General features: G+C 36.1%; 1 protein-coding gene across 2 annotated transcripts in view; it reads left to right on the top strand.

The window, feature by feature from the left end:
- The first annotated feature begins 306 nt into the window (after positions 1-306).
- Hrd3 (HMG-coA reductase degradation 3) overlaps positions 307-24,759 on the top strand; it is a 74,504-nt gene continuing 50,051 nt past the window's right edge. Inside the window, exons 1-3 of one of the 2 annotated variants that reach the window (XM_081730675.1) lie at positions 307-441; positions 15,614-16,199; positions 24,053-24,276. In XM_081730675.1, coding sequence (XP_081586801.1) covers positions 15,620-16,199; positions 24,053-24,276 — 804 coding nt within the window. In that variant the 5' untranslated portion in view covers positions 307-441; positions 15,614-15,619. Of the gene's footprint in view, positions 527-15,613; positions 16,200-24,052; positions 24,277-24,759 lie in introns of both variants that reach the window. The other variant, XM_081730673.1, reaches the window with a different exon arrangement.

The following is a 24,759-nucleotide window of genomic DNA, read 5'->3' as shown; positions in this document are numbered from 1 at the left end:
ATTGTAAGTTTTATTGAGACTTATTGTAAAGCTAGTTACTATAGAATATTTAATAAATGTTTTCTAACGTTCTATTAATAAATAATGAAATTAAAATTTATTTTAAAAACAAATCATGCAATATTTTTTATATGTGGTATCACATATAGATATTTTATTTTTCACAAAAAATAAACTCTATTGCAAATTGATCACTTTATCTTTATATAGTCACAATATTCAATTATTTGACTATTTGTAAAAAAAAGATTAATTTATTATGTTTTTAAATTCCGCTGTTTATCTTTCTCAAGAGATGATGTGATTTGCGAGCGTGCGGCCACGTAGTTCTCTTGTGGTGGATGATTAGGTGCATTACGATTGGCATTTGTTCGAAACCTGTCATGGGGGCATAAGTCTAGATGTTTGGTCGAATTAGGAGTTTAATTAGCAGGTTTATTTGTAAGTAAAGGAGATAAAGTAGTTTGAAATTAATTGTTCTATTCATATCGAACATTGGAAAAGTTATGATATTTTTGAAAAGCAGGTATGTGGAAAGACAACAATACAATATTTACGTAGTTGAATTTGTACTCTATACACAATAAGATCACCTATTAAGAGATTATATGCATAATACAATATAACGAAATGCTTTAACCATTATTAGTTATACAGCATTAATGTGAAATTTATTTGAAATATGAGTTCGATTACTTAAGTATCTTGTATTAAGGTACAGATTTATTTTAACAGGGTCATAACGAATAACTAGTTTTCAAAAGTCTTAAGTAAACAATACAGTAGTTGAGAATGAATTTATCAGGGACAAGCTCTTTAAAACGTATTTCAAACGGAATATTATGTGCAGTTATTTTGAGAGGGTGTAGTTCTGTTTCCCTGTAGACTGCTGAGTCATCGGAACGAAGAAATTGGGAGAAAAACACGATTGTTTCTGCTAAAATGATTTTCTGTTTTTGAATAATGCTCATTCCATTTGGCGCATTTACATTTCTTACAGTCGGCCACCGGTTTGCAATATGGATGCATATTGATAATAGCTATGACTTGCTTTTACGTTTTAAAAACATTTTCTTGTGTCGAATGACTTTTATGATATTGTTAATGCCTTTAACACTCGTAACTCGATTGACAGTTTTTCACTTGTACTAGGTGTACTTACACAAGATGATTTGTTTCGTAGCCTGTCGGTATATGTGGGAGCGTTAGTGTTTCAATGCAGGCGTGTGCCGCAAGCAAATGCGGATAGGGCGGAGTAGGTGCAACAAATCATAAGGTAGGTGTTATACAGGCTGTTGCAAAAGCAGTTTAAGCGTTTGAATGGTGAATCTGTGCATGAAATTAGCTGGAAAGTCAGAAATATGACCCGCCAGAATATCGGAAAAATGAGTATTATTTAGTTTCCTCCCCAAAATAATAGGTTGTAACCCTGACTCACTAGGTAATGATTATTGTTCGAAATACAAAGGGGACATATGGCATAAAAATTAGTGCATAAAACACAAACTTTTTGTGCTAGGTGGCCACTGAAAAGCACGAATGCTGTCTAACCGAGTCAGGGCCGGAGCGCAGCAGGGGGCCCGAGCGTAGGCGAAGGGTGCGTCGGTAGGGAGCAGGCGCGTCAGTGGCGGTGGCTATACGCATACACAAGGATAGTGTTAAAGCACTTTATATGTCTAAAATGCATGGCTCATATGCAGTTGTCGAAGTAAGACGTAATGTGGTGGTATGCCATACCGCCTCTGGTTTTTCTATGATGAAGGCATACCGCCTCTGGTTTCCCAGTGATCAAGACATACCATCCATTTTTATACACAGTAATTGACGAATAGCTTTACACGTAAAAGGATTTTATGTAGAAATAATTTCTAAGTTGACAACACCAACATTTTTGTTATCTTTTCCCTACCTTTTGTTTTTAAAAATGAGGTGTCTTCAAAGAAGTTCATCTAGTTTATATGTATTTTGATGTGCCATATTGAATTGTCTCTTTCTTATGTATGTGTATGTCTTCTTACCTTAATGCATATAAATACCATGTTTTGAGCATGGCGGATTTAGTGGTTGTCTACTCTGGGTACGAATCTTCCGGGTGTTTGGAATACCCCTTAGTCGAGTGGAGGGTCCAGGAGCTTTCCCGCAGGAAATTTTTTATATAAAGACTCGATTTTTGAGGTTTTTCGTGTACACTTCTGTATAATACAAAATGAGGGGATTTTTTTTTTACAGAAAGTTGTTGGCGGGGATCAAAGTCTCTCCATATTACCCCCCCCCCTCCCGTAACTTCAGAAAAGCTATCTAAATGCTTTTCAGTCATTATATAAATAGAAATGCAATATTTTAGGCAACATACCCTCACTGTATTTCAACAACATTTAGATAACCGGTATGTCGAGTCAAAATCGCAATAAAACATACCGCCTCTGCTTTCTTTCCACTTCGAACACTGCTTATATGTTACCAAAATGTACCAGATTAAGTTAGATCAAATTTGGTTAGATATTCCTCTTCTTTTCTGTAGTTTCAATTCGTTTCTACAATTACGACAACCTGTTCTGTTTAGTAGATCATGCCTTTCACACAATTTCAGCAACTGACACTCCTTATTTTTGTACAACTCGATAAAACTCAAATACGATACATGACAATCTTGTCATTTACGCACCATTTCCACGGTGCCTTTCTCATAGACCATAATAGTGTACCTATCCCTCAAATAGTCCCTTCCGCCTCCACAAAATAGTGCCGCTTACAACATCAAAAACAACTAACAGCAACAAGTATTTTCTTAGTTTCAACTATTCCCATCACCTGACTTTCACTCCCTCTTCCTCACAAACCAAAATAAATTCTGTAATTCAGCTGGTAAATTTTATAAAATTGGTCCGGCGATACAGCAGTTAACTCTTAAGGCGCCATAACGCAATACCAGCGACTACAGATAAAGCGGCGTGGTGAATTTTACAGTATCTGATATCTTGGGGTTTCAGAAATGCCAAAATAAGGATGAATGGGAACGTGCACAAGGAAATTCTCAAAACAAGGAAGGGGTTCTCAAATATCTTGGAAGTGAAAGTAGGTCGAAATGAGCCTAAATCAAACTAAAGGTATCACATCTTGTAAAATTCACCACATCGGTTTATCTGGCTTCGTTGTTGATTGGGTTGTGGCGCTCCAAAGTTTTCCCGGTATTTCGAGGACTCAACTCGGAAAGGGCACCCTACAGTATTTTTATACATAGATTTTCCGGCTTGTTTTCATCCATAGTATTTTGCAAGGGTCTCAAGTGTTGTAAACGGTATTTTGCAAGAGCCTGTACACACACATAATATATATACACATGTAATCATTGTCACTCAATTACAGAAAAGCACACTCATTAAAATATCGTTCGTTAGAAGAAAACTCGTTTTTGCGTACATTTGCATTATTCTTCCAAGTGATTTTCTTCACTCTTGTAACCAATTTTAATCATGACGAAATATTGGTTGGAATCATGGAATCGCACGAGATATTTAAACGTTTAAATCATACGACGACCGAAACTACGAAAGTGTAGCCGGTCAGTAAAATGAGGATAGTGCATTTTCCCTTGCAGTGTATTATCTTTGTAAGAACGTCTAATAATGTTCATTCGGTAGAGATTCCCTTTAGACATTTAAATCTGATTTGTATACATACAACAAAGCATTTAGGCTGCCTTCACACTAGGATCTTGTGAGCCGCTCAAAAGATCGTGTTACCAAAATGGCAGCCATGCTAGAGTCAGAAGAATCTGCAGCTTTAATCTTGGTGATAAATTGAAAGATAAGAAAGGAAAGGAAGATATTATAACAATGTGGATTCATCCTGTAAATCGTTCAAGACTGGAAGAATGTTCTTTTTGCAGCCTGTTTCCTAAACTGAGAGAAGACGAAAGAAAATTTTTCAATTATTGCAGGATGTCTATATCTTCGTTTGACGAACTGTATAATGATATAAAGTGTGCATTTAATCAGAGTAACACCAAAATGGGAAAATTTTCAACATCAAATATTTGTACACTTTTCTCCATTCCAACTGAGTTGATGCTCATGTGTGAAGGGTTCTCATAAGACTGACCGTTATTTTCTTTTCTTCGGCAAGTCTTTACTTTGGCCATTTCATTCAATTGAATCGTTCAATGAACCGATTCATAAGAAACCGGTTCCTCGGAACACTTTCGTTAAATATCACTAGGAACCTCTTACGAATTGAATCGGTTAGAATTATGGTGGTTATGACTGTAATCATTCCACTATTATTTACAACATTTTATCTTTCAAGTATTGGTACATACATAAAGGTAACCAAGAAAGTTATGTCGCTTTTTGACGCACCACGTTCGAACATCGATATTTCACCTAAGACGTACCTGGAATATCGAAAATAGTCCCCAGCAGCATCGATGACCTTCTGCCAACGTTCTGGATTCCATCGCGGTAGAACTTGGTGGGCCGTCAAGCGAAGAAGGTATCAAGTGCATTTTACACCTCTACTAGGGATTTGAACTGGCATCCTTTAAGGTGATTGTCCAAGGAATGGAACAGGTGATAATCGAACGGTGCAATGTCAGGGAAGTATGACTGATGTAATAGTGTTTCCCGTCCAAGGCTTAGAATGTTGTCCTGGGCCATTCTAGCTACGTGAGGCTTAGTGTTGTCCTGTAACAGGAGGACCCCTTTGCGTTTCAGAAGTGCTGGCTCCAGAGTTTTGAGTTTTCTTGAACATGGCTCAACTGCTGACAGTACACAGTTGCGTTCATGCTCTAACCAGTTGGTAACAGTTCTCGATGCACGATGCCGAGAGCAGTCCACCAAACACACAGGAGGACCTCCGTCTGGTCTAGTGGTGGTTTCGGCTGTTTTGGAACCGGTTCGTGGGATGCTAACCAATCACAGTGTACTTCACGAGTCTAGGTGGCCAAAAACCATATCCCGACAATAAACAGTCCAATTTCCGTGAAAGCTCGTATTTAAGGTGACGTTTCGATTGCCACTCCATGTAAATCTTAGTAATAATAGTAAATATGATAATTATACAGGGTATCTCAAAACTCCCCTAACATAGGGTAACTCTGTTATCAGAGTTACAACAAAATGTAAGAGGAGAAACTGTCTCCAAATATGATGTTTTCAATCTAAAGTGAAGGATTGTTTTAAATCGGACGAACCGTTTGGGCTGTACACTCTTTATGCGCCCAATGTTAAATGAAAATGCAACGCTGCCATTTACCTGGACCCACAACATAAGTGAATGAAGTTATTGTCTTTTACGCTAACGTGTCGATGGGCAGCCCCTATTCACTATACTCTTACAAAAGTTTAAGGGTTGACAGTAGCGGACTGATGAAGGCCTAGGATTCTACCAAACCACTACGATTTTTTGGTTGTCAATGGTAACAAACTTGAGTGGCAGAAGAGAAATGCTAAACAAAGATTCGTCCCTCGCTAATTCACCCACCACGAATTGTTTATAGCGGCTTTGATCGGAACTACTATCACAAACCCACTTTGTTAATAAGTTATATCCAGTGGCGGAGCCAAGGGTGGGCCTGGGGGGCCAGGACCCCTTGCTCAAAATCTTGCCCCCCCCCCTCCCACACACACAGAGTGATACTGCTATAGGTCGACAAACGGTGAGTTAATAGTGGCCGCAAGTTAAACTACTACCGAAACATATCTCGACAACAAAGTTACCAACTGCAGAATATCGTATGTTGCAATAGTCTGCGTTCCGAGCAAAAATCTTGAGGCTCCTTTTTGTTTGTAGTACAGCAAGATCTAATTTATCTAAATCTGTAAGGTGCATGCATTGACCTCAGCATCTGAACATACCTTTTAACCTCTGTCCCTTATCTGGTTGTCTTCTTTGTTTTCAACACACACACACACACAAAAAAAAAAATTACTTACAAATAGCATGCACTGCAGTGAAACATTACATTTGTGTTGGACGAAAGAGGTCTTCGTATACTAAGTAATTAATTTCCATCGATTATGGCGACATAGAACAAATGCATAGCATCCATTAAATAATTTGGTATTATTATTATTATTATCATCAGATAATATCGAGAGGTCTTGTTTAATATACAGTAAAAGAAGAGAGCAGAAGTTTTTATTATTTCTGTACTACCAACACATACTATTTACTACTGGTACTGGTTCTCCTTCTCGTCTACCTTCTGGTTTTGTCTCTAGTACGTCTAATTTCCTAACGGTCTTGGTCGTGGCAACTAAGTAGAAACCTTCTGCTGCGATGTTAATAAGCGATACTAGCGATCTCCAAGGAAGACGGAGTCAGCGCTTCGTGGACCTATTCTACTAACTAAAGTTTGGGGAAATGAGGCTAACAAAAGTCAGTGATTCTTTATAAATAAATCTTTCAGAAGTACTTTCTTTTAAACTATTTTAACTGTAGCTTAATCCCAAAACTGCTACCACTAGAGAAATTTCGAAATTTATCACAGAACCAGTGCTACAATCTCCTGATTACTAACCATCAGGTAAGATACCGAGATGATACAAATTGGTTGCGGCAGTAATGCTGTTTTGTGTAAAAGTGTAGTTACTCCCATAACCAGGCTGTATCATCCTGTTATCTGATGTTTGTGGGACTGGTCTACAGATATTCCATTCAGTAAGTTCAGTCAGTGAATACCAATTTTTATCACAGATTTATATTAATTCTGCGTCAAAATATGCATTTCTGAGAAAATTAAGCATTAAGCATTTCACAGAAAATTACATTGTAGGAATTATGCAGAACAGTAAATCATTGGTGACATGGATGAGGATGAGGGATTCCATTTCAAATCGTCCAGGGTGGTCCACACGACTGTCTCAGATTTAGTTCATTTTTTAAAATAAGAAACTACATACAAAATTATTAGACCCATATTTTTTCTTTTTGCTGAAAAAAATTTTTCTTCGACATACAGCCTTCCAAAATGGCCGCCCTCCTCTCAAATTGCTCGAAAAACTGAAAAACATGTCCAATTAAAAAATTTATTGTAGAGAAACGAGTGTACTTAGTAACGTAATCGCAATAGCAGGAAGAGTATAAAGTTGTATGTTTCGTTTGAGGGCCAAAATTCGTCTATTGGTCCAATAGGAATCGCGCAATTCACTCGCAATATTGCCAACTTTGATGAAATTTTTGCTAACTTCAAACCTTTTTTTTTTGTCCTCACGAGCAATATCAACCATCTGCTTCTAGCATCGAAATCTACTCCATAAGGTCTCTTGAAAATGTAAAGGACTTACGTTTCTGATTATTATATCCCACGTTATAGCATGATGAAAAGCTGAAAATTGCATTAAGACGCCATGTTTGGACGCCATTTTCTCAAAAACCCCACCTTTTAAAAATCTGAATTTTTTTACATGTATTGGAGAAGTACCTAAGTATTTAAAATCCGTTAACCGTTCATGCGGCTGCAGCCCCTAACATTCGCAATTAATTATTGAAATTTCGATTTTTGTACTTGCAATGTAAATATTTCCTATGGGCATTTAGGTCCTATACACAAGGCGATTTGAAAGGGAGTATGAACATTTTGAGAGATGGATCCTGACATCAAATCCAATAGAAAAGTTCCTATAAACATGAGTCGAATCCCTCTTCGTTTTCGAGTTACAGGGTTTCCAACTCGGGATCCAAAATCGGTTCGGGACAATAGAAAATGAAATATATATTTCGCGTTAAATCAGAAACTGTGTGTTGAAGCTTTGATAAAGTTCAGAAAGTTGATTTGTATCAATATGATGATTTTTACGTGCGTTGCAATTCAGTTGGCAGTGTTGCCAACTTGCTATAACTTTTATTTGTTTCCAAAAGACACTACGTGGATTTTATTTGATATTTGGTATTCATTAATGATTGCCAACATCACACGAAGCACAATTTTCCCTCACATCACCACAGTTTTCGAAAACTTACATGTATTTCATTAAAAGGTTTTATCTCGTGCGTTATTGATAGTTTGTGTGATTCGGTGTCGTGAACATCGTCCTAGTGTTCCTAAACCATGAAAAATTGTTTACACTGGTAGCATGACATTGTAGTGCATTAGTTAAGTGTTTGTGTGAATAACAATGGGGAAGTCCTATTACAATAAGGACCGTATTAAATGTGTTGATTATGCTAAAGGCCGTAAGGTGATTGAGCACAGAAAGAATTCTAGACAAAAAATTTATCTTGCGGTAAAATATATGGATTGCGTACAGCGTGTCAGCCCAAACGTACTATTAGGGGAGGAGGATTATTTGTGTCTTGTACACAAGGCGATTTGAAAGGCAGTATGAAAAATTTTGAGATGTGAATCCTTCACCGTAGTCTAGGTTTCACCGATAACGGCAGTTTTAATGGGGACACATTCATGTTTAGCATGTTCACTATCTGGTTAATGGTTTCCAAATTACATTCAGAGGAACAAATTCTTTATCTTGCTGGTGCATAATTTCATATTTACATCTTCTTTCGTGATCACCAATATATCACACACATTCACGTTGTTCACGGTAAATATTCAAAGCCCCCTTTACACGAATAATCATCCTCTCCTAATACTACGTTTTAGCAGACGCGCTGTACGCAATACATATATTTTACCGCAAGATAAAATATTTGTCAAGAATTCTTTCTGTACACAATTATCTTATGCCTTTTAGAATCATCAACACATTTAATACGGTCCTTACTGTAATACACTGAGAAAAAAATTGTAGGTGGTAACTTAAAAAGATAGGTTACATGCGTAATTCCTGTATTTATTGGACAACGTACAGCAGACGTATAACTGAAAATGCATGTTTTATAATACTTTCTGTATAAGTGTTCCATCTATACGTACTTTCTGTATGAAACAATGTAGGCGGTCAGGATCTCAGATATAAATGGACGTATATAACATATAGCTGGCGAAGGTAACATAAGTATATACATGTGATATACGGAAAACTGATGATGTAACACCTAAGGGCAGTGCCTATGTAGCATACGGATAACGTATACTCCGTACTGATTTCTATAGTAAGCAAGGGGATACCGTATATTTGTACAATATACCGCTGTACGGAGAACGGATTTTTCTCTTTGTAGGACTTCCCCATTGTTATTCACACAAGCACTGTAACTAGTGCACTACAATATCATGTTACCAGTGAAAACAATTTTCATGGTTCCAGAGAACACTAGGATGTTCACGACACCGAATCTCGTAATAAACTGTTTCGTGGTTGCAGCAGAACTTCTTGATTAAGTTCGAACTTGATGCGTGGAGTTACGAGAGGTTTTGCGATAATAAAAAATATTTTTCTTCTTCATCTTTATTATTATTATTATTATTATTATTATTATTATTATTATTATTATTATTATTATTATTATTATTATTATTATTATTATTATTATTATTATTATTATTATATTTTATTATTATTATTATTATTTTATTATTATTATTATTATTATTACAACTTACACAGACGTAGTTTTTATTCGACATTTTGGTTTTACTAATGATGGCATACATCAAGTGAAATTCACACGTAATGTTGCAAACTATCAATAACGCATGAGATAAACCTTTTAATGAAATACATGTAAGTTTTCGAAAACTGTGGTAATGTGGGGAAAATTATGCTTCATGTGATGCTGGCAATCACTAATGAATACCAAATATCAAATAAAATCCACGTAGTGTCTTTTGGAAACAAATAAAATTTCTAGCAAGTTGGCAACACTGCCAACTAAATTGCAACGCACGTAAAAATCATCATATTGATACAAATCAACTTTCTGAACTTTATCAAAGCTTCAACACACAGTTTCTGATTTAACGCGAAATATATATTTCATTTTTTATTGTCCCGAACCGATTTTGGATCCCGAGTTGGAAACCCTGTAACTCGAAAACGAAGAGGGATTCGACTCATGTTTATAGGAACTTTTCTATTGGATTTGAAGTCAGGATTCATCTCTCAAAATTTTCATACTCCCTTTCAAATCGCCTTGTGTATAGGACCTAAATGCCCATAGGAAATATTTACATTGCAAGTACAAAAATCGAAATTTCAATAATTAATTGCGAATGTTAGGGGCTGCAGCCGCATGAACGGTTAACGGATTTTAAATACTTAGGTACTTCTCCAATACATGTAAAAAATTCAGATTTTTAAAAGGTGGGGTTTTTGAGAAAATAGCGTCCAAGCATGGCGTCTTAATGCAATTTTCAGCTTTTCATCATGCTATAACGTGGGATATAATAATCAGAAACGTAAGTCCTTTACATTTTCAAGAGACCTTATGGAGTAGATTTCGATGCTAGAAGCAGATGGTTGATATTGCTCGTGAGGACAGAAAAAAAAAAAAAAGGTTTGAAGTTAGCAAAAATTTCATCAAAGTTGGCAACATTGCGAGTGAATTGCGCGATTCCTATTGGACCAATAGACGAATTTTGGCCCTCAAACGAAACATACAACTTTATACTATTCCTGCTATTGCGATTACGTTACTAAGCACACTCGATTCTCTACAACAAAACTTTTAATTGGACATGTTTTTCAGTTTTTCGAGCAATCTGAGAGGAGAGCGGCCATTTTGGAAGGCTGTATATCGAAGGAAAATTTTTTTTCAGCAAAAAGAAAAAATGTGGGTCTAATAATATTGCATGTAGATCCCATATAAATAAAAAAATAAATGAAATCTGAGACTATGATGGGGACCAATTGTGGTTTGCCTGGACGATTTGAAATGGAATTGGTCATATACTAATTAATGCCCCTCCTTCAAATCTAATCTCAAAACTTACAATATTAATTTAAGCATCGACTATAGGATAGTAGCGTTATTTCAACTACATTTGAATTTATTTTAAGGCTTTGAAACATCCGAGACTCAGAGGATAGAAATAAGGGAAATTAGTCAATAGGGCCACCGAGGAAGAATCTTGGTAATCCTCAGTTGAAATGTTTATCCGCGAGGGATCAATCACACCACCTTCCGAATCTTAAGCTGATGTTCTACCGCTGAGCTGTGGCCATTCGGTGTGGGTGTAAAGTGTTTGTGTATTTGAATTCACGTCAAAGTCTAAAAATTAGTGAAGGTAAATAAACGAAAGAAAGAAAAGGACTACATATACTTCTTTTACTGTAAGGAGTCCCGATTTAAATGTCTGTTCTAATACTGTTTGATATTAGGGAAAGAAAAACATATTTCCTCTTTTTGCTTCAAAGAGTACTCACTTCATCATTTTAATAACGTAAAGGCACATTCATTACTCAGTTTTAGAGCTCAAGGGTAAAAGTAACCAAAAGTAATTGAACTACGGCCAGATCAAAACAAGATCCTGAAACCGGGGCAGTTGCCCGGGCGCCAGCAAGCTAATATGTGTGTTTATTGGTTTGGATGTAGATGAAAGGGGTACTAATCGCAAAATTTGCCCTGGACACCAAATGTCTAGTTTCGTCACTGATTAGGCTACCATTTTTTAGAGCGTGAAAGTTTGACATTTTTCTGAAGTATTAAGAATACATGATAATTATTGGCAGTTTACTTTAGAGTGAAACTTAAGCTTCAAGAGCAAGGCTTATAATTTAAAGTGGGGTGGAACGGCAAATCACTGTCCTGTTAGAGTTCAGTTCCTGTTTCTGTGCGACATTTGTCTCGTAAGTACTTTTGTCCTCGTACATCACATTTTACTTTATTATTATTATTATTATTATTATTATTATTATTATTATTATTATTATTATTATTATTATTATTATTATTATTATTATTAATACAGTTTATCTACCAAACAACTATTTACATTATTATGCGGTATTAAACCAAATCTGGAACTTGTGATATTTATTTACTTTCATCATTCCATCCGGGAAATAATGTCATCTATACGAGATGGAATGTTTTCGGGTAAAATTTAATATTACTGCTGCCATGCTGTAACTTTGAGCTTCGCCTTATTTTAAGTAGATGCAGACATGTCGGAAGGTTTGATTCTTGTAGATTCACTAGTTCAAACGCTGTCTAAAATGTGGTCTGGAGAATATGACTCTCAACGAACAACATTCGAACAAATTTATCAAGAATATTTGTGGATATGTATAGAAAATCGTCCTGAAATTCCAGAGCCGGAAAGAGATAGGCTATAGAGGTTCCTCGTGGAAACGAATTAGACATTCCCCATCGAAATATCACAAATTCATTTTGGATTCATCTCTTCCTTCATTGGAGGCAGAAAACGAATTTTCTAAAGATAATATACTAAGAGACATTTTTCTGCCTACTATTGATAAAGCAATCACTGAGACGGAAAAACGCTTTGGATCATGTAGCAAAATCATTAGATCAATCACCACTCTACATCCAAAAGGTGAAAACTTTCTAAATTACAACATTGTGGAGCATATGGTCCAGTATTATGAAAGTGATCTGGAAATATTTAAATGTAAACTCAAAATTTTCCCAAACACAATTAAGTTGTATGAAGACGAGAGAAAACCAAAGTTTATTCCTTGGTGAATTTCGTTGATCTTTGCGTCTACAAAAACGCGTTTCTAGAAACCAACAAGTTAGATATAATCTCTGCGACTAATATCAGTTTCTAGTGCTACATGCAGGCCATTCTCATGTTTGAAAAGATTAAAGATACATAGGCAATTCAATGACTGATGATAGATTGAAAAACTTAGGATTACTTTATATAGAAGAAAATTGCTAAATCGTTAGATCTTGAAGTTGTTGATAAGTTTGCTGCTGCTCACAAGAATAGAAAGATTCTCTTTTAAGTAGAGGCATGTTATTTTCTAAGTTATTTCCTTGACTTGTAAAAGTGTATTTCTCTGTTTCCACTTAAATCTACCAGCCACACATATTTTAAATGGAGCGATTAAATTACTACTTACTTATATTGGAAATCAATTGTATTAATGTATCCTAGTTGTTTGAAGTAGTAAATTCATACATTTTCACGGTAAAAGAGTAAAATCATGAACAACAAAGATGAAAACATTCATCTTGAAAACACACAGACACATATTATATATATATATATATATATATATATATATGAAAAAAAAATCATTAGCAGCTGGTTAGCAGCAGTAAGTAATATGGTGGATACAGGTTACTTTTGTACGCCTTTGCATTATCTCGTAATTCCTTATACTGGTTAGAGATCAGTTGTAAATCTATCATCAGTGAGGGAGCTTCATCAGGTGACATACCAGACTTATCTTGCACGAACAATTTCGTGCTTTTTTGAACTTCGTTGCACGTTGTGGAGAGGCAAATGATCCTTCTTCCACTAGGCTAGTAGCGTACTTTTTTCCTGAATCACGTAAATTCTGAGCTGCAACCACTATTTCATCATGTGATCTCTCTTCCACAAGAGTTTTAACTTTTCTTCTCTTAGATTTTGCAGTTAATCCTGCAAAACGTTTCTGTGGACGTCCACGACTGTTGCTGCCCGGTGTATCACCTGCACCTGAAAAAGTGTCCTACTTCTACCATACTTCGTCCATCTAAATCAAATTTTCACACACAGGGTGCTAATACTGTTCTTCACTAGTTTCTGTCTATCTTCAGAGTGTTCCTACAAATTAAACTGTTCTTTTACGTACTTCCAAATGTCTTCATTACGTGCACTTTCGTCACATTTGTTCCACAACTCGAAAATAACTACGCGTTAACGAACACGTTGTCAATGAAACAATATTATTGTCACTCTGTTTGCACCTATTTGCAGCAAACACTTTTTGTGTCCCTTGAACAACATTATGAAAAATATAATTACAAAGTTTCGTGGCGGAAGACAGAAGTAATACCTTTTGAAAGTCTACATTAAAAAGTACAACTGGTGAAACAAAACAATGCCGCCCACCTACATTTTCGTCTCAGGTTACAATCAGTAATGCAGCAAATTTCGGTACACTGTTTAGCTTGCAGAAGAGTCCATACCTTCATGTATTATATCCGCCTCTTAGACCAGCATACACACAAACTCAGCTGCCTGCTGTGCTTTTCTTAAGCGCTCTTCTATACACCGTATATGTTAACCTACGTAAAGGACTCTGCGCTCGGGCATAATATGAAGGTCAGAGAACAAAACAAACCACACTTTCTAGTTAGAGAGAGTTTCGTGCACGTGATTATTCACCAATTGGGTTCAAGTCAGATTGTTGACAATAACGATTTTTGGCCACCTAGATTAGTGAAATTACATACTGTGCAATGATGACGGCATTGTAGGAGCTTCGCACAGGATCCACTTCTCATCACATGTCAACACATTGTCCAGAAATTACTTCTTCCTCAGACGAGACAGCAAAGAAACACAGGTGCCTGCTCGCGTTGTCTTCTGGCCCGGAGTCAAATGATATGAAACCCATCGACCCAATTTGTAGGCTTCCCAAGTTGATGGAGGTGCTGCCGAATAGTTACTCCACTCACACTGAATTATAGTCCGAGTTCCTTACGTGTCTGGTGACTGTTCGCCTCAGTTCCCGCCTGAATATCATTTTGTGTTGATCTTCCTGCACGTGGCGCGTCTTCGAGTGTTTCGTCACCGTCCTTAAACTTGTTAAACCACCTCTGCACTGTCCGCGTGGTCACGACACCCTCACCAAAGGCCTATCATATCTTCTGCCTCGCTGCAGCGGCGTTTGACTCCAGTTTAAACTCCTACAGCATATACGCCCTTATGACGTTCTGTGGAGGTCTCGTGTTCACTTTGTCCTTACGCAAGTTCACAGTATAACTGAACTCCCACAACGAGGTAGTGTCTTTGATATACCCACAACAACAACTGACGTTCGCCTTATTTCCATTCGCATTCAACTGATAGTGTGAGGACCAATTGAACTTAGACCTCCACAAAAAGCGATAGATCTATATATAGGTATAATAGGTATGATAGATTTTTAAAAATTTAATTTAATTGTCCATGTACCTAATCTCTTTTTCTAAATTGCTCGACTCGAAAGAGTTCATAGTTCAAAAGTAAACGAATTATTGCTTCCCATAATTTTTTTTTTTTTTTTTTTTTTTTTTTTTTTTTTTTTTAAGTGTACGACTGAATTTTATTTTTTTGTATATTTTTGTGGTTTAATGTGTGTACTTTTGGCCTGTTGATTGTCCATGTAGACACAGGGTGTACTTATCTTATCTTCCAAGCAATTTTCTTCACTTTCAATTACAATAACCTTATTTTTCTCTTCTCTCAATTTGCTGGTACGGTATACCTTTCCGACCAGGACGGTTCGCTTTCTTACGTATTTATACAAATCGTTCAGATCCACTGTATCATACACAATCTATTTTCACTATTCTCACATGCAAGATAATACATAATACACTATTTCACAAATAGTAACAGAAATATTATACAAAGAAAAGAAATTACTCTACAACTTTCTAAATAATATTAATTACAGTTAGATCATCAGAGAGAGAAATCAGTTGCAACATAGTAATGTTTACTTATTAAGTTGCTTTTAATTATCTACAGAAACATTTGAGCATTATTTTGTTATAAATTAAGCCTGCAATTGTAAATGATGTCTTACGTTTTTTTTTTTCGTTCCAGGTAAAAATGAATGAGAAGAAATTCTTGTTCTATTTAACATTATTACTTCTGGTCCTTGAGTGTGAGTTCGCAGATGATCGTGGTGAGAGAGAGGCCCGACAGGGAGATAACCATCCAGTGGATCAACATGAAAGACATAATCATCAAAGATTTACATTCACCTCTGTGACAATAAAAGACAAGAAGAAGCACGATGAAGTTGAAGATAATTCCGAGGACAATCTGCGTTCGGAAGGCAGGAGGCACAGAAGTGACGCCGATACATTAAATACTGACAATTTACTGCATTCGAGTGCAATTAGAATCGTTGCAGCTCCTGACTTGTCGAAAAGTAATGATAAAAGTGAGGAATCGAAGAAGAAAGGTGATGACGGTAGTGATTCTGGAAAAGTGATCGATAAGATTATTTTGGATGCGGATTCGTTGATTAAAGATGATACGAAGTGGTTCCAGAAAGTAATAGCGCAGGTAGAGGGGGATGAATATGATTTAGGAAAGAGCGGTGAAGATTCTGCAGACGATGATTTGGAAGAGATTCCGCCGTTAAATGTGCCACCGAGGGAACTCACTGAGCAGGAAAAAGAAGGTAAAATAAATTCTAGTTATATTAAGTTGTGAGGTGTTTATAATGTACGTTCTATAAATTTTAGTCGACCAATTCCACGTATTGGAAAATTTTAACAAATTCATACGTAGAGATCAGAAAGACCGTTTCTTGGATCTGGGAAGAAAATTACATCTAGCGTCTTCGCTTGTCCTTTGGTGCTGATCACATCATTCATCATGTTTCTTAGTTGTAGATGTTGAATTGTTTCCATAGATGCAAATCTTGGAGAATTTTCTTCGTCCCATGTGTTGTGGAGCAAATTGCCTACTTTCCAGGCTAATGGATGTTTATGTCTCAGCGTCTTCTTCTCTTACTGATGAAATCTTCTTTAAAGATCTGATGTCCACTTCATCACGTTTGGCGTTATTCTTCTTATTTTGATATTCTACGACGATTTTGTTCGCACTGTTAGTGAAACCTACAACTGTAGCTTTCTTGTTATATTTGTGACTGAACACTTCTGGGATCCCTTTCTTTTTCTGATGGTCCTTCACTAAGACAACATCCCCAATCTGGAATTCTGCTTGTTTGTTTTCTTGAAGAAACTTCTTAAGTTGCTTTTGATAATTCTTGATCATATTTTGATAAGCCTCTTCTCTTATCGTTTTCAAAACTTCAATGCGGTCTGCATTTTCGATGTTTTGCACTGGAGTCTGAAATTCATTTTCCAACAATGATCTTGGCTGATAACCATGTAGCAAAAAGAAATTGCTAAATTTTGTTGTCACGTTTGTAACATTATTTAACGAAAAGGTGAGTGCTGGTAAAAATAAGTCCCATGTGTGTCCTTTAGACGATACATAGTGTCGTAACGCTTGCTGAATAGTGTCTGCTGTTTTCTCCACCAAACCTAAAGATTCGTGCTGATTGACAGCTATGAAATTCAATGTGGTTCCCAACCTTTCTGAAAGTTCGGCCATTAATTTACTGCGGTGTCCGGGAAGTCTGTCCAAAAAAATTTTCTCTGGCAAACCATACTTGAGAAATACTTTCCGATATAACGAGTCAGCAATTGATTCTGCTGTTAAGTCTATTAAAGCATCTGTTACAATATACCTAGTACAAAGATCACATGTGATGAGAATGTATTTGTTATGCTTTTCAGACATTGGGAAAGGGCCTACCTGATCGATTTGGATAGTAGAAAAAGGCTGTGATTGAGCATATGTCTGTGGTAACATTTTTGGAGGTTTAGTGACTCTCTTATTTAATAAACAGGATGGGCAACTTCTAACCTTGTTTCTAATGAACGTTTTCATGTGTGGAAAATAAATTCTATGCAATGCATAGTTATATGTTCTCGTTTGACCTTGATGAGCAGAGGTTAATGGCGACTTATGAATCATATCAAACACTTTGTTTTGTAACTTAAAGGGAATACATAGTAAACGTTTGGCTACGTTTGCAAACTTATGTATTCGGTAAAGTTTTCCATCTACTAATTCATAGCATTTCGACATTCGTACTGCATTGGTGTTAGATGAAACTTCACCCGTTTCTAAATATTTATAAATATCTCCAAAGAATGTGTCCTCTCTTTGATAGCGGCCTATATCCTGTGGCTCTGTGAAATTCACTAAACATTTGTCTTGATCGATATTTTCTACTGAAAGATCTCCCGGCTGTACGGGAAGTAATGTGTAACGGCTAAGTCCGTCAGCTATATTGAGCTCACTTTTTACATGTATTGGCGTGAATTGATAATCTGATATATAAAAATACCATTTCAAAAGTTTTGGTGGCAAATTCTTACTGGTCTTCAGAAATGTTAGAGCTCTTGAATCTGTCTTCAGATAAAAATGTCTTCCAAGCAGGAAGTAACGAAATGCTCGAAATGAAGCTATAATTGCTAGAAGTTCAATTTCTAAAACACTCAATTTTTTCTCTGATTCTGTTAACAAACGAGAGTAGTATGAGATAACATACCATTCACCTGAATTTTCATCATCTGTCTGCAGCAAAATTGAAGAAATTGCTGTCCTTGACCCGTCAGTATACAAGCACAAGGGTTTGTTTTGATCGTACGGTGCAAGAGCGGGGGCTGCTAGCAATTTCTGTTTCAAAAGTTCAAAGATTTCTTGATGTTGAGCGGTCCATTCAAACCTTTCTCGTTTACGAACGAGCTTTTGAAGCGGTTCCGTGATTTCTGCATAATTGGGCAAAAATTTTCGAATATAATTACAAAGCCCTAAGTAGGATCGTAATTGTTTCGTATTTTTAGGTGGAGGATAAGTTTCAATAGTTTTCAAAATTCTGTCTGAAACTTCAAACCCAAATTTTGAAATTTTGTGTCCCAACGCTATGATTGATTTCATGAGAAACTGTGATTTCTCTACCGACACTCTTAAACCATAGATTCTCAGTCTATGCAACAGTTGTTCTAGAACTTCTACAAATTTCTCTTCAGAATTTGAAAATAGAAATAGATCATCCACATATAAGGCTATATTGTCGGGCTGTAAATTAGCTAGTACAACTGACAGGAACGTATTAAAATAAAAAGGAGAATTTACATAACCTTGTGGCATACGAAGGTATTCGAATTTTCCAAGATTTGGAATGCTAAATGATGTAAATTTCCTTGATTGAGGCTCTAATTCTAATGTGAAAAAAGCATTAGAGATATCCAAGTATCCGTAGTACAAGTGTCCTGACATAGTTGACAGTATTTCACTGACAGGAGGTAAACTAACACTATGATATAAAACTCGTGAATTCAATTCTCTCAGATCAATAATCTTGCGCAGTTTTCCTGACGGTTTCCTAAGAAACATAACCGGAGAATTATAAGGCGAATTGGATCTTTGTATCACCCGTTGTTCCAATAACGTATTTATAAATTGCGTAACTTCCGATTTCAGTGCATGTGGAATTGGAAATTGTTTGCGTGAAAACGGAATTTCTGTGTTAAGTTCAATTTTACATTGAAAATGTCTTGCTTTTCCGATCCTGTTAGGATTCCACGTAAACACATCAGCAAAGCGGTAGCAGAGGTCTATTACTTTTTCTCTATATTCAGGACTGGCATCTTGACCAATATTTAATTTAGAAATTTGGAATAACTGTTGTCCTTCCCGTAATAATTCCTCATCCACATAATTTTCATCTATTGATTGACAACATTGATTTGACTCTTCAATTTGAACGTCTTCCGCTTTTCCGATTACAAAATTCTTATGAAGAACGACTTTTGTGACTAAAGGGTTAATAATTTCAACTACAGGTTCGTTTTTATTTAAAATAGCTCGCGGCACTAAAATTCCTAGTTTCTCAATTATAGACATGTCTGGCTCTAAAATCACTTCTTGACCTGATTTCGAATTAATACATCTAAGTGGAACAATTATTCTTGTCCTTGGAGGAAGATACGTCCTCTTATGAGTGACAAACTTTGGATCATATGCCTCTGTCAACAAACAAAATATTGGCTCTGAAACCTGATGACCCGTATTACTCTGTTGTTGTGTGTTACGAGGAGGCTTTCCATATCTAAACAAAGATAGCATCTTATTAAGGTAATCAACACGGGCGTTATGAAAAATAAAGAAGTCATTTCCTAAAAGAGCTTTCGGACCAAAATTTTCCACTATTCTAAACCTGTGATGAAAGGATCGACCGTTGATTAGAAATTTGATTATGGCTGTGTGTTTCAGCTCTATAGGTTCACATGAAACACCAACAACTTTCGTAATTTCCTGTGACAATTTAGTTTTAGGAGATAGCAATGATTTATCTAAAATTGATATTGTACTTGCCGTATCTGCAATTATTTTTAATGGTTTCTTTCTCAGTTGAATTGTAAATCTAACCATGTCCCCTTCAATTTCTAATGGAGTCTGTATCTCTTCTCCCTGAACATTCTTTTGTTTATATTGACGGTGTATACTAGTATTATTAATATCTACGGGTGGGCCCTTTTTCTTGTTATCTGTACATCCACCGTCTGCATGTACAGACGTTGTCAGTTTAAATTATGAGTTCCCTGTACCTGATTCATTTGGGAAGGGTTTTGTACAGGAACATAATATGTTGTACCATTACTTTGCATGTGATGTACACCCTGCATTTGATTAAAAGTAGGTACTTGTTGTACATGAGGCACGTTAGTATGATGACAACAACACTGGTTGTTATGATAATTTGCGCGTCCTGATCTAAAATTACCGCGACCACCACGGCCTCGAAAATTGTTATTTTTCCCTCTAAAATTGTTGTATTGAGTATTGTTTCTACCCTGATTATTCTTAAAATTGCCTCTCTTACTACCTCGAAAATTATTTCTGTTATTCTGATGGGATTGAGAATTATTTTGCGCACAGTTGGTGTTTAACTTTTGCGAATCTGAAGAACCGCCTTCGATTCTCAGCGACAATTTTTCTATTTCTTTCTGTAACTGGCTAATGGAAGATGTAACCTCGCTACTTTGAGATGATGATGAAGGTGTGTTTGTGTTCTGAGTTTCCGAGTGTTCTGTTCTGTGTTGTTGTTTCTCTACTAATTCTCGAATTGCTTTCCTTTTATTTTTCTTGTGCCTATGTGACGTAATCTCGTCCTCGGACTCGGACGAAGAACTGTCAGTAACCGTAGATTCTGATTCAGAATCAGATGACGAACACCTACATTTCCCTTTTCTACACTTCTTCTTATACGCTTTCTTAATACGTGCATCTATTTCTCTCTTTTTCCTATTTCTAATTTTACATTCATTTGCTTCTAACGTATAGAGAGCCTGAATAAACGCATCTAAAGTGTCAAAAGACTCATAACCTAGGTGTTGAATATAGTACGGTTTCAACCCTGCTGTAATGATTGAAATGATCTGCTCTTCTGTCAAAGTCGGAGCATGTTTGTCTACCATGGATAAAATATCATAAACAAACGACTGAATGGGTTCATGCTTTTTCTGAATCCTATTCTGTACGGTAGAGAAAAAATCTACACTATCTCTAGCATTCTTGAAACATTTAATTATCTCAGCTTTACAATTCGCGTAGGTTGTTTCATCTGTAATGTTCTTTCTCTTTAACAAAGTTCGCAATTGTTCTTTTAGTTTCCCTGGAAACGCGGTGATTATCATTTGTTTTGCTATTTTATCAGTCCAATTATTTAACCGTACACAGTCATCATATTCATCAAAGAACTGCTGTATCGTGATTTTGTGTGGTTTAAATTTCGGAACTGGATAATGGGAATTGTATACATTAACAATAGGATTTTGAGCTCCCTGACCTTCACTGTGTTGTCCCTGCATTTTCTTAGACTTACTGTATTTCTGTTTTAGGGGAGGGATTTTTACTTTTATTGGAATCTTTTTGTATCTTAACGTTCTAAATTGTCCGTCTGAATGTTCTGTATCACTGCTGGAAGTATTATTCATATCCTATATACGAACAGAAAATAAACCTTCTCATTGCGGCTAATTTTGCAACCTAAGCAAAGTACACTGACCATTAGTTTGTAAATGCAGCAAATTCCTATATGACAACAAGAATCTTGGTGTATTGTCCGTTTCTTTAGTAACAAGAGGAAATGAATCTCGCAAGACTATATAGCATTATAACAACTGACGTCTGTAATTTCAGCATACTATGAGAGAGAGAGAGAAAAGAAAAAAAAAACATGAAACTCCTTTTACTCAACTTGACAAACTGATGTTATCGTCTAAATAATTTAAACTACGCGTGATACGCTTCATTCCCATATGTATGAGGCATCGGAATCAAGCATGATGTATCTAATTTAATGTAACTTGAATGGCCTATAAAATAAGCGAGATCTCCGAAATCGAAACATATGTGGTAAATGACCATACTCTAATTAATGTTGTCCGGAATCTTAATTTTACCCATAAATGGATAAAACCGGATGCTTCCACCATAACGTGTGCTACAAATTTCTAACCGGAATGATTTAGTATCTTAGAAACTTTTTATATTTGGGGGCAGAGCGTAGCTCATCTGAAATTTGTAACACCGTGTATTTAGACAACTCGAGGATGAATTTAACAAATCGTCTTAGGATAAGAAATGAAATACTCAATTACTTTTGGATATTTTCGACATCACACCACAAGCTATTAGGATTCGAAATGGTCTTAACTATAGAAATCTACTACATCGTAATGGCACAGAAACTTAACCATTATGGTTATCTAACATCGCAAATAGATGTAGTACTCACAGGTTGTTCAGCTCAGTTCAACTCCAAACGATGTCCTTCCACTCTCCAATCTTAATTACAACTCCCCGATTCTAGTCTTCATCCTCAACCAGCACAACCCCTTTCCGGGATTCAGGTGCTTCCTGGTTGTGGCGAAGAGCTTAGCTCAGGTCTCTTTCTGCAATCTCTTACTTCCTTATTTCCGTATAGGAAAACTTCCTATAATTGTGGTGTGATGCCGACGTTATCTGTTTTTATTTTTTTTTTTCTAAGCAGTATGACTATAACTTCCTTGTTTTATAATAAACAACATAAATTAGACAAACACATGTAAGGATTTTGGGTACTTTACAATACTGTTCCACGCGGTTTCGTTGAAGAGGTGTCTCACTTTCTTGAAGATTAAGGAATATTTTTCCAGTAAAGGTTAGTGAACTATTATTCTCGAAGTTGGCATTAACTCGCCTTCTCCGGTTCCAGCGTAGTTTTTATGAGACCGCGTTTAAACGAGTTCAGAAATGAGGATTATACTTACATCTTTTAAGAAAAGAAACTCCACGGAAAGCAGGGAGTCCTTACCCAAAAGTCACCAGTCTTGTAATACAGCTGATGGCATTGATAAAGTTAAAGAAATCGTATGGAAAAGTACCGGTACTATATTTTTCTTCCCTTATAAAGTAAGATCTTTTTATCTCTGAAGTACTCAGTATGTATCCTTATTTATCATTAGCAAATATTTAACAGATTCACTTCAGTTCATAGCAAAATCAAAGTTTGGTTTGCTAGTAGACACATAACCATCTGTGAGAAAGTTGCCCTAAAAACACACGTGCTCTACAGTTTATATCTCGACAGTCATTTTAATAGATAATTGGATCGAATCTTTGCGGGGGGGGGAGGGGGGAGTGCAGGTCTGTTTCTTTATCCAACTTGGCCATCAGTAAGAGCTGGAGACATTTCCTAACCATTAAATGTGGATAATTACATATAGTCTGGGTGTTTTAACTTCGTGCACTCGTGTAATCTAAACTAGTAGTTGAAAATCGCTTCTACTTCTATTTTGCACGAAGTGATGTTATCAGAGAGAAATTGTTTGACATATTCGGCAATACCAACAGACGAACAATGTTGTCAATCCAATATAAAACTGTATTGTTCAAATGACAGTACGTCAGATTATTATATATTTCAAATCTACATGTTAAATGAAAATTTACAACTACCACAGTTATTATTCAGTGTTAGAAAGTAAGCACGCTATGATATAACAAACATTCAAATTTTTGGAAACCTCTCAGTAACAACACAACTTTCAATGGGCGGGATAATGCACTATTTTTAAAAGACTTTGTAGTAAGATGCAAATGAGATGAGAATATTATAAGTAAATAGATTATCCTGGAATTCTAAATTAAACAATACTATTCGTAGAGCACGAATAGAAATGACTTTTTAAAAATAAAGTTAGGCTCATTTAGGTGTTTCTTAGATGAAAGATGAAATTTTTAAAATAAAGGATTTTTGAGTAGGGTACTGATTTAATGACAGATGCTTTTTGTGTCAGTAGGGACATTCCATTTCATCAAACCTTGGGTGAAAATGGACTTCAAATCCAGTCAAACGAACGAACAAGAAAGGAAGAAAGAAAACTGAAAATATTATTTCTGTTTCAGCTCAAACGATCTACGAGGCGGCCGTAACACTGCTGAATGCAACTCGACCAAACAAACAAGAAGCTTTTGAATTGTTGAAAAAAGCAGCAGATTTAGGAAATGACCAGGCTAAAGTGCGTATTGCCTGGGCTCGATTATTTGGATCCACATTGAAGCAGAATATAACTGCTGCGAAGGAATTGTTTGAGGAATTAGCAGAGAGAGGAGTGCCTGATGCCCAAATGGTAGGTATTTATGTGTTGCATTTCTGCATCTTCTGTATAGTTAATGTTTCAAAAGTATGTTGTAATCATTGTCTTGCTTTCAGTAGAAATTATATCATAACCTGCAGATAGAAAAGTGACGTGAATGGAATCCCGCTTTTTGCAATATTTTCTTAACCATTCGGGAATGGAATAGCCGTGCTTCCTTTAGTTACAGCATGTTCTTTCAGTTTTTCGTGTCCTGGCATTTGTATGTGAGCGTATCATGAGATAATTGGTTGAGTACAGTGACTTGTTATTCCTCTGCTTCCGTGCACCAATCTAAAATCAATCATAAACAGCACTTTAAAGGAGTATTTCTGATCTTGTCGGTCGGAAAGTCCTTTAATATCCATTAGTTCTAATTCTGAGATATCTCTCACATTGTGACTTAAATTTTATCCCATTTCCATACTGTACGGTCAGGCAGTCGCAAATAGGTAGATAGACATGGAAGAAACAAGT

This window comes from Thermobia domestica, chromosome 11 (assembly GCF_964235325.1).
Source record: "Thermobia domestica chromosome 11, izTheDome1.hap1.1, whole genome shotgun sequence".
NCBI lineage: Eukaryota > Metazoa > Arthropoda > Insecta > Zygentoma > Lepismatidae > Thermobia > Thermobia domestica.
This window is presented reverse-complemented; position numbering and strand designations above follow the sequence as displayed.